At 43.3% G+C, this 11731-nt stretch overlaps 1 protein-coding gene across 1 annotated transcript in view; it reads left to right on the top strand.

Annotated features, from left to right (window-relative positions):
• LOC114641621 (zinc finger protein 729-like) overlaps nt 1–11731 on the top strand; it is a 44605-nt gene extending 32874 nt beyond the window's left edge. Inside the window, exons 6-7 of the mRNA XM_051927708.1 lie at nt 6266–6770; nt 8976–11731. Of these exons, the coding sequence (XP_051783668.1) occupies nt 6266–6770; nt 8976–10402 (1932 nt within the window). The 3' untranslated portion in view covers nt 10403–11731. The remainder of the gene's footprint in view (nt 1–6265; nt 6771–8975) is intronic.

Raw genomic sequence — 11731 nt, forward strand, 5'->3', positions numbered from 1 at the left:
CTCTTGGCACTCAGTTTTGTTTTGTTTTAAATTTCTTCTGCAGGTGGGCCAGAGTGTGAACCATAATGGAGTCTGCCCTTTTATTCTATCTATCTATCTATCTATCTATCTATCTATCTATCTATCTATCTATCTATCTATCTATCTATCTATCTATCTATCTATCAAGTACCACTGACACACCCATCACGAAATCTCCCGAACCATGAGGACTTGGGACTTGACATTTGGAATGTAGGTTACCCTTGGCCCATAGGTGCTCGCTAAGAAATGGTTTTAAAAATTTTGTGGTCCAAGCGCGTTCTGTCTGTTTGTCTGTCCGCTTTTCATGAGAGAACTACTTAATGGATTTAGATTGTTTTTTTTTTCTATAATGTACTTGAATTTTCCGGTTGATTTTGCGACTGCTTTCATTGTGCTAAGTACCAGAGTTTGCTTGCGGTGCCGATGTCTTTATGCAAATCCAACGGAGTGGCTGTGGGCCGGGAGCAGGGAGGCGGGGCCTTCCTCATTCACCTCTCGCTGCGTGTTGGAGCACACCTCGCCTCCAGTTAGCTAGCGATACCGGTTTGTTCAGCAGCCATTATCATCTACAGATTGTTACGTAGTAACGTTTGACGTTTTTGAGAGAGAGAGAGAGATCATACCTCCTTGCGTTTTAGAGGCTAGCTTCGGATTAGCAGAGATATCACGGCCATGGGCTTTTCTTCCCACACGGGGAACGCTGAACACAATCAGGTACAGTGCCAATGATTTTTAAAGTTTGTCCTGTTTCATTACTCTGTGGGCGAAGCCATGGGGTATCGCTAGTCTTATATAATACTCTACACTGTAAAAAACAATAATGTTAAATTTACGGTAAATACTGGCAGCTGGGGTCGCCAGAATTTTACCGTAAAAAAGAAGGTGACAATATTTCTTGTTCTACGGTACACTTTAAAAAAAAGTTACATTTACGGTAAAATTAGGTCTACAGTATAATTTTGTAGTAAAAACTATTTGTTGTTTGCAACAAATTCTAACCGAAGGGAATGTTTAACCATAACCAGAAATTCATGTTGTGTAATAAATATGCCAATCAATAAACAGTATGTATTGCCAGGGTCAAAGCCCAGTACACAGTTTGTATCAGTAAAGTAATCACAATCAATAGCAAGCATATACCATTTAATTATACACATTAAAAACAATTCAATGTTTAAGGAAGTTATGGCACGTTGTCTGGTGGGGAAGTAAAGTTTGCTTTTGTGGTGTATGGTGTCCTACTTATCGAATACAACCCACCATAAATCAGCTTCCATAACCTCAAGAAACCTTCAGCACGCAGGGTAAAATAAGTCTGCTAACTTAGTTTAAGTTTTTCCCGACTATTCAAAGGTTCACCAGGAACAAAATGGTAAAAGGGGGCGTGTCCTTATGCAAATATCGTAACCGGTTTTACTGAAACAGCGCTTTACTGTTTTACATTTTACAGTTGTTTACCTTCGCTGTTTAACAGTTTTACACTCTAAAATTAACAGATTTTTTAAGTGTAATTGTAATGCATCAATAAACGGTATTTGGCATATTTTGAAGGTAGAAAAATATCGATTTTACAGAACTTGGCTGTAAAAAAATAATGATATGTATTGTTTAAGATACAGTGCATCCAGAAAGTATTCACAGCACATCACTTTTTCCACCTTTTGTTATGTTACAGCCTTATTCCAAAATGGATTAAATTCATTTTTTTCCTCAGAATTCTACACACAACACCCCATAATGACAACGTGAAAAAAGTTTACTTGAGGTTTTTGCAAGTTTATTAAAAATAAGAAAACTGAGAAATCCCATGTCCATAAGTATTCACAGCCTTTGCTCAATACTTTGTCGATGCCCCTTTGGCAGCAATTCCAGCCTCACGTCTTGTTGAATATGATGCCACAAGCTTGGCACACCTATCCTTGGCCAGTTTCGCCCATTCCTCTTTGCAGCACCTCTCAAGCTCCATCAGGTTGGATGGGAAGCGTCGGTGCACAACCATTTTAAGATCTCTCCAGAGATGTTCAATCGGATTCAAGTCTGGGCTCTGGCTGGGCCACTCAAGGACATTCACAGAGTTGTCCTGAAGCCACTCCTTTGATATCTTGGCTGTGTGCTTAGGGTCGTTGTCCTGCTGAAAGATGAACCGTCGCCCCAGTCTGAGGTCAAGAGCGCTCTGGAGCAGGTTTTCATCCAGGATGTCTCTGTACATTGCTGCAGTCATCTTTCCCTTTATCCTGACTAGTCTCCCAGTCCCTGCCACTGAAAAACATCTCCACAGCATGATGCTGCCACCACCATGCTTCAGTGTAGGGATGGCATTGGCCTGGTGATGAGCGGTGCCTGGTTTCCTCCAAACATGACGCCTGGCATTCACACCAAAGAGTTCAATCTTTGTCTCATCAGACCAGAGAATTGTCTTTCTCATGGTCTGAGAGTCCTTCAGGTGCCTTTTGGCAAACTCCAGGTGGGCTGCCATGTGCCTTTTACTAAGGAGTGGCTTCCGTCTGGCCACTCTACCATACAGGCCTGATTGGTGGATTGCTGCAGAGATGGTTGTCCTTCTGGAATGTTCTCCTCTCTCCACAGAGGACCTCTGGAGCTCTGACAAAGTGACCATTGGGTTCTTGGTCACCTCCCTGACTAAGGCCCTTCTCCCCTGATCTCTCAGTTTAGATGGCCGGCCAGCTCTAGGAAGAGTCCTGGTGGTTTCGAACTTCTTCCACTTACGGATGATGGAGGCCACTGTGCTCATTGGGACCTTCAAAGCAGCAGAAATTTTTCTGTAACCTTCCCCAGATTTGTACCTTGAGACAATCCTGTCTCGGAGATCTACAGACAATTCCTTTGACTTCATGATTGGTTTGTGCTCTGACATGAACTGTCAACTGTGGGACCTTCTATAGACAGGTGTGTGCCTTTCCAAATCAGGTCCAGTCAACTGAATTTACCACAGGTGGACTCCAATGAAGCTGCAGAAACTTCTCAAGGATGATCAGGGGAAACAGGATGGACATGAGCTCAATTTCGAGCTTCATGGCAAAGGCTGTGAATACTTATGTACATGTGCTTTATCAGTTTGTTTATTTTTAGATAGATAGATAAATAGATAGATCGCTACTTTATTAATCCCAAGGGGAAATTATTTATTTATTTATTTAAATTATTATTTATTATTTATTTATTATTATTTATTTTAATAAATTTGCAAAAACCTCAAGTAAACTTTTTTCACGTTGTCATTATGGGGTGTTGTGTGTAGAATTCTGAGGAGAAAAATGAATTGAATCCATTTTGGAATAAGGCTGTAACATAACAAAATGTGGAAAAAGTGATTCACTGGGAATACTTTCCGGACGCACTGTATCTTAAACAATACATATCATTATTTTTTTACAGCCAAGTTCTGTAAAATCGATATTTTTCTACCTTCAAAATATGCCAAATACCGTTCTCCATCACTATGTGCCTGCCCGCCCACTAAGGTCCTCTGATTCTGGTAATCTTGTTGTGCCCCTCACTAATCTACACTCCATGGGTGACAGCAGGGCCTTCAGTTGTATAGCGCCCAGACTCTGGAATGACCTACCGAAATTAATCAGGTCAGCTGACTCCATGAATTCTTTTAAAAACAACTCAAAACTCATCTGTTCAGGAAGGCCTTTAGCTCTACTTGACTTTATTACCCTTCTCCAAGTTTACTTCTCTGTCAAGGTGCTCATGTAACCTGTATGTGTGTGTGTGTGCTAGACCATCAGTTATGGTGTCTGTTAGGCTTTTCTCTGAATTTAATGTCTTAATTTTCTTTATTTATTCATCTGGTTTGTACAATGCTATATACTGTATACCCTGCCATTCTTCTTAAACTCTGTGAAGTGCCTTGAGCATGGGAAAGGCGCTATATAAATAACGTATTATTATTATTATTATTAATGGGAACAAGGGGCAGAAACAGACACAGCACAAACAATATGTAGCAACCGTTACACCGCTTGCGTAGCTAAAGCTCATAAGATGTCCTGAGTGAGATGCTTTATGTTCTGAGGATGGCAGCCGCTCTGATTTATCTATGAGACTGCAGAGCCCGATTTCAGCCCACCGTGCCTGAGGTGGGAGGTGTCCTTTATGGGTTTGGTTGCCCAATACCCCTTAGTGTGGTTGACCTGCAGGGATGAGTGAGCAGGTCTGGTGGTCCACCCCACCACTCACAACACCCTTCGGGCAGAGCAGTCGCCAAGTCAGGCTGTGGTGACTGTCAGTGTGAACGCCTGTGTAAAACGTTTCCTGGTGTCTCTAGATCCCCCGGTTGCCACAGATGGCACAGTAGAGCCGCCTGGCCCTTTTTGACCTGAGCTTTGGATTTGCAGAGTTCCCCTTCAGATCCACAGAGATGTGAGCAGTTTACGTTTTCCACAACCTTCAAAATTGCTCAGAAAATGCCCAAGACACAATTTGGAAAAACATGCAGTAGCTACAAAATAAATGGCAGATATTTAAAAGTGGGTGGTGTCTGCAAATGCCGAAAAATAATGCAAAAAAAAAAGGCTCTAAAAGAACAAGCCAAAGAATAAAAAAAGTCTGCAGGACAACAACAAAGCCATAAGGCCCACAGCTGACTGGCACGAAGCAGAACAGCGGGCACAGCAGTGTTATTGTGTTAGGTGCTACTGAGGAACCTGATAAAAGAACCTGGAGCTGTAATGTAATTTGTGTGGTGGTGGGGTGGGGGGGGGGATCTCACCTCTCCACAATACTATTAATGATGTAATCAACCAACCACTGAGCAGAATACATTCATCTAACAAAAAAGAACAAAACGAGCATGAGCAACGAGGGCATTGCAGAAGAAGCAAAATGCAACGGAAGTAAAAATGAAAATGGCTTGGCGAGACCCCCCTATCAACCGGCATCCTCTCTCTCTATCTTCTCCTTTCTCACCCTTCTGTTTCTGTGTGTAGGCCAGCAACCAAAGTTCTCCAGGCATCTCAGTCAAGAGCCAGTCACTCCTGCTACCCCTTGATGCCCCCTTAGCATTCGCCTCTATGTTACGTTGGTAAGCGTTTCTTTGCAGGCCCCTCTTCCTGGGGGTTGTGGGTAATCACTTCTTTAGTGATGCTACAGTTGCCCCCATCATCATCATCATCTTGTCCTCCATGGACTCTTGTCTTGTTCACTTTCACAGTTCTTTGTTGCCGATGGTACCTGGCCAACGTATCTGCAGGGTCCTTCTCAGACAAGTGATGGGAGAGGTCTGGATGTTTCTCTGTGGTGGTGACAGTAGTCCTCCAAGCCTCTGCTCCATGGAGTATGTCTGACTTCATGTTGGTACTGAAGAGCCTGATTTTTAATTGTAACGGATGGGACCCTGGAGCTTCAAACGTTCCTTAATTGAAGGAGAGCTGCTCTTGCCTTGCTGATCCTAACTCTTGTCATTGGTCTGTCGCCCCCGTGCTTCTCAAAGGTGCTGGTGAAGTTCTCCACTATCTGTAGCACTTCACCTTCCGGCATGATGGGGGTTGTGTTACCAGCCTTTACCCCCTTAGGACTTTGATCCTCCCTCTGTGGAAGCCCCCGTGCCTCTGTTGGTGGGTGTGAGAATGAGTGGCCAGGTCATTCAGGGTGTCCATTGGCTGCCATTTCACTTCTGTGCTTCTGATGTCTTCTTCATTTGTTCCCCAAGAGTAAATCCTGTATCATGTGAACTAATGAGACTGGGTCACCATGCCTCCTACACTTTGCAGTAATAAGCCCCATCAGGTAAGTGGTGGACCCAGGTGCCCCCTCATTTTAAAAGCTCCCACTTCAATGTATCAATTTCTTAATTTCTAAACACTTTACGGTTGTGAGAATCGATTACATTCAGGGTAGAGGACTGTCTACTGGAGGGTAAAAGCAGAGACGCGAGGTAAGAAGAGGAGCGAGAAGAGGGGTGGTTTAGGTAGTGGAACAGTAGGCAGGTTGGCAGAGCGGCCCCTTTTTAAACACACGGGGGTCAGCATCCAATCAGACAGGCCGTATTTTTTAGTGCCACAAATATGACACCATTGGTCAGCTGTCTCCATCTCAAATAAGTTTTCACTCCCAATCTGCTAAGAGCTTCTTAGGCTTATCATGGAAGGTTCGCAGTATTTGAAATCTCGCCTCAAAACCTTGTTGTCTTCCTTGGGGGGAAGTTAATTGTGGAAAGTGCTCATTATTATTAATGACGTTTTGAAATAATTCTCTCATTTTTATATTCTCACAGATGAAAAGGAGTCTCCCTGCTGGTTCGCAGGGTCGTGCAGTCAGCTCTCCACAGAAAAAGGGAATCTTTGAAGAGAATAGAATAGGCTTGTGTGGGGTGGGAAGAGTTTTCCACAGCATGGCCTCAGCCAAAGGTGACATCCTGGACCACATTAAACAAGAGGACATTGAGTGGGGCACCCCAGAGGATTTGTGTGTGAAGCTGGAGGATTGCGAAGAAAGAATTTCAGTGTTTAAAGAGGAGGAGGAGGAGGAATGTGAGGAGGATATTGTTGAGGTTAAAGTCGAGGATCCTGAAGACAGTTTTGAACTGCCAAAGCACCAGAATTGGAACGTTTTTATGCAGGATCTTCCTGGAGCGCATCTCCAGTTCACCAATACGGGGCAACTGCCTACCCATGAGAATTCTCTAGAAGTGAAATCGGAATTATGGGAGTTTGAAGGGAGAAGCTCCGAAGGAAACGGGGGAGAAGAAGAGCAGCCGTCATTTGGGAGTGTCGGAATAAGTAAGTAACAAGAAGGTGACAGTGAGAACATTTAGAGGTTCGACCGGTGGTGGTCTTGATGTTTGGTGCTAGGTGGGAAATGAGAGTGGGATACACAGTAAGTCGCAATAGAGACCAGCTACTCGGGTGGATGACGGCTGACTAGCCGACCCCAGAAGTAACACGGTGGACTCCAGAAGTTTTCAGGGTCCTTTACTGTGCTGTAGATTTCACTTGAAATGGAGGAACTTGACATTTTTGCCCGTCGGCCTACACTCAGTATCCTATCAAGACATGAAAAAGGGTTTTCAGAAAGCTCTGCCAGTTTATTAAAATCCCAAAACTGAAATCTTTGATTCCTAGCGGTACTCAGACCCTTCTTTCCATACTTTGTAGAAGATCCATCAGCAGCCTTCTTGGGTTGCACACCTGGATTTGGATGGTTGATCCCCTGTCTTCCTGTCAAGCTCTGTTAGTCGGGATGGGGAGCATCTGTAAATGGCCATCGGCAGGTTTCTCCACAGGGTTGTAAGTCTGGGACACTCGGGGTGGGGGGGCTTGTCCAGTGTTGTCTTGGCTGGGTGCTTCAGGTCATTGAACCGTTTCCCCCCCGGTTTGAGGTCACAGGGTTTCTAAAAGGACCTCTCTGTTTTTGTGTCTTCCCTTCAGTTCTCACCAGTCTCCCTGTTCACACAAGGGTTGGCATCAGGCAGGTGATAGGCAGGGCCCGGTCTTCACCCGATGAAGCTGCCCAAATGTGCGCCTGCTCAGACCAGAGTTGTTTTAATGCCAATTGGCAGACAGTTAGTGGGCTGTTCACATGCGTTTTACTTCCTTCTCGCCACTCTACCATAAAGAGCTTGGTTGATGGAGAGCTACTGAGATGTTCATCCTTCTGACAGCTCCCTCCCATCTTAGCAGGGGGCTTCTTAAGCTCTTTTGGGTTCTTAGTCACCTCCTTGTGTCAAAGCCCAGTTACTCAGCATGGCTGGACTGTTCCCACACTTCTTACATGTCACAATTCTCAACTCCTCAAAGCTTTGATCCCCTTTGCAGTCTGATGGAGCTCCTCAGACTTCAACGCTTGTTTTTTTTTTTTTTGTCCTGATGTATCATGTGAATTGCAGGACCTTCTCCTCACAGGTCCACATGTGCCTTTTTAAAAGACACCCAATCCATTCAGTTTTCCACAAGTCAACTCTCACCAAGGTCTAGAAACATCTCAAGGGGTTTGCAAGCAAGTGGGAGGCACCTTGGAGTTGCCACAGCAAAGAGTTGGAATGCTTCCAGGAGTGAGAGAGAGAGAGTGCAGTGTTTGATTTGTAAGCATTTTGCATTCCCTTTTTGGAGTGCGTGTTGGGTCACTGGGTGTAGACTGATGGGCGACGATGACAAGTGTGCGGAAAGTGAAGGGGTCTGAAGCCTTGCTCAATCTGCTGTACCTTTCAAAGTTAACCTCAAATCTCTGGCACACGACTTGTCCGCTTTGAAGCTGCCATTTGTGCAGTGAGCATTACTTTATGTACAATAAAAGTTTCTGATCTTGCCCAAAAGCGCACATTTCTTCTACTGTGCTGCAGTTAAGGGAGAGCTGTGCAGAAAAAAACACTGGAAATGTCCTCAGCGCCGAGTGACGTCGGTAGGATTGTGTTGTCATCCAACAGTAATAACGGCTCTCAGCTCAGATTGAGTTCAGATTGAGCGATTCACTTTCCAGTTGTCGCATTCACACACTCATATTCTCTCCTATAGGTGGACGTTTACTCCAGAAGTGGACTCCTAAACCAGTCCAAGTTTTTCCCAGGTCACAATCCTTATAGTGATTAGTTTAAAATATACACCTAAAGAATATGTGGGGAATGTTTAATGACACAGTACACACTTTGAATGATTATGTAGTGTCACAGACAACACAGGATGGATGGTTGCTTACCTAGCTGAGACACTTTTATAATAAATGAACATCTCAGTCGAATTAGTTGTTGGTACTTTTCCTAACCAGGGATGACACAATAAAGGAAGGACAGAGGAAGACTGCCCCCCATGCCATGTATTTCCCAGAAACACTAGTTGGCAGCATTCATCTGTTGCAGTTCCCATTTGTACACCTATAGATCAACATGGGAGTTGTAGTAGTGATGGCCTTCAGTGTGTGGCAACCAGTGTTCTACCACTCTATTTTCAGTATTTAATTTTAAAATATTTAAACTTTTTGTATTATTGCAGATTTCCAGGAGAATGACAGCCTCTCTCCATCTTCATTTGCCCAGACCTCTCTTCAGTGCAGACTGCAGCAGAACCAGGACAATGTGGTGAAATCAACTCCTGAATCGGAGAATTTGACAGCAGCCTCTTTTCAGTGTAGTTCTCTTCCAGCTGTCAAACTCACACCGACAGAATCCATCTACAGTGGTTACCAGGAAGTGCAGAGGTACATTGGAATTCAGAATGAGGAGAAGCCGTACCGTTGTTCAGAATGTGGCAAACGATTCTCCCACAGTAATAATCTTCATAAACATAAAAAAATCCACACTGGAGAGAAACCACATAGCTGTTCTGAATGTGGCAAGCGCTTCTCCCAAGTACGCAATCTTCAGACCCACACCAGAATTCACACTGGAGAAAAACCTTTTTGCTGTTCCGAGTGTGGCAAACGGTTCTCCGACAGTAGCGCTTTCCGGCAACACACGCGAATTCACACAGGGGAGAAGCCATATTGCTGCTCAGAATGTGGCAAAAGATTCTCCCATAACAGCAGCCTGCACACACACTTGAGAGTTCACACTGGGGAAAAGCCATATTGCTGTTCTGAATGTGGCAAGAGATTTTACCTTAATAGCAGTCTCCACAGACATGCAAAAATTCACACTGGAGAAAAACCTTACTGCTGTTCTGAGTGCGGCATGAGATTCTCATTTTTAAGTAGGCTTCACAGACACTCGCGAATTCACAGTGGAGAGAAGCCTTACTGTTGTACTGAATGTGGGAAAAGATTCTCAGAAGTAAGCCATCTTCAGAGCCACAGCAGAATCCACACCGGAGAGAAACCTCACTGTTGTTTGGAATGTGGCAAGCGATTCTCACACCGAAGTACCCTTTATAAACATACGAGAATTCACACTGGAGAAAAGCCTTACTGTTGTACTGAATGTGGGAAAAGATTCTCAGAAATAGGCCATCTTCAATGCCACATCAGAATACACACTGGAGAGAAGCCTTATTGTTGTCCTGAATGTGGTAAGCGATTCTCAAACAGCAGTGGCCTTTGTAAACATAAAAAAAGCCATGCTGCAGAGAAACCTCTGAGCTGTTCTGAATGTGACAGGCGTTTCTCAGACAACAGCAGTCTTAATAATCACATGAGAGTTCATACTGGAGAGAAACCCTATTCCTGCCCAGAGTGTGGCAAACAATTCTCACAAGTACGCAGTCTTCAAATCCACAAACGAAACCACACTGGAGAAAAACCATATTGCTGTTCAGAATGTGGTAAAAGATTTTCTGACAGTTGTAGTCTCCACAGACACAGGCAGATTCACACTAGAGAGAAGTCTTATAGCTGTTCTGAATGTGGCAAACTATTCTCCTGTAAGAGCTATCTTAAGAAACACGCAAGAATTCATACAGCCCTTGATGAAAATTTAAAGGAATAAGAATTGACAGGACAACTGAAACACCTGGAATAAAAAGTGGGGTTTTCTTCTGTCCCGTAAGCACACTTAAGACATTTTGGAGAAACTATACTTGAGAAAAGCTGTATTGTTGCACTGAATGTGGCAAGGGATTCCCAAAAAAAAGCAGTGTACACAGTCACACAAGACTGACCAGCTGCTATTTAATTCAAAATTCAAGGGAATAAGAGTCACGGTGGTACAACGGAAACATCACGGCTAAACAAACGTGAGAGGGGCAATCCTGTCTTGTAAGCACACCAATAAATTTCAGAGAAACTGACCTTGAGCAAAGTTGTATTGTTGGTCAAAATGTGGCAAGTGATTCTCAGAAGTAAGCGTTTTTCACAGTCACAGAAGAATTCACAATGTAATACAGCATGAAGGAGCAGTTGCTATTTAATAATAATAATAATAATTATTTAATCCTTAACCAGCTTCTCTTTTTGCTCCCCTGAGAACTCATGGGTGAGTATTCACCTCAGGATTTGATGATCGGGAATTCTGGAAGAACATAATAATAAGACTAATTAGTTAGTATGGCAACCTTTGAAAAATATTAATTACTCTTAAACCGTGAAAAAGAAAGCCAACACATATTCCACAGTATTTTTATTATTATTTTTTGGATGGTGGGTCTAGATGTGCTGCCACCATGGGAGGTAACTTGACTTTAGTTCTATATCAGAGGACTCTTCAGCATCATGTCAGGCCACCTGATTGTCAAATGGAGATTAACGAATCAACACCATAATCTGAAACACACAAGACAATTGTCTACAAAATAGTAGGAGAAAAGGAAGTTAGAATTCTGTCGTGGCCCACTTAGCCTCCACAGAACCCACAGTGAGTTTAAAATCTCAAAGAAGAAAAGGAAAATTAGAGTTCTGTGGTTGAAGTGTTTTTGCAAGGCCAAGTGGGCAAGAATTCCTGCACTTTGTGGTGAGAAACTGAGCAATGAGGACAAGAAACATGAGGATGTGGGTGGTACTGGGAAAGCTGATGGGATCTGGTATGGAGTTTGTGGGGGTAGGGAACACTTTTTCACAGGATAGTGCATGACTTTCTTTACTAAATTATTGAGATGAGTATTAACAACGTGTTTTATTTATTCATGTTATGACCATTTTATTTAGTAATATGCTTTGTTTTGTATTTGGGAAAAAAATATAATGATGTAAAAAATCAGATGGGAACAAATGTATATAAATATGAGGGGAGGGAGGGGGTGTTGTGATGGGTGCAGCCTTTGATAATATGATTTGAAAGAATACATGAAGAGGAGGAAATTTGTGTGACAATTGTGTGCTT

The sequence above is a fragment of the Erpetoichthys calabaricus genome, chromosome 5, assembly GCF_900747795.2.
Source record: "Erpetoichthys calabaricus chromosome 5, fErpCal1.3, whole genome shotgun sequence".
Taxonomy (NCBI): domain Eukaryota; kingdom Metazoa; phylum Chordata; class Cladistia; order Polypteriformes; family Polypteridae; genus Erpetoichthys; species Erpetoichthys calabaricus.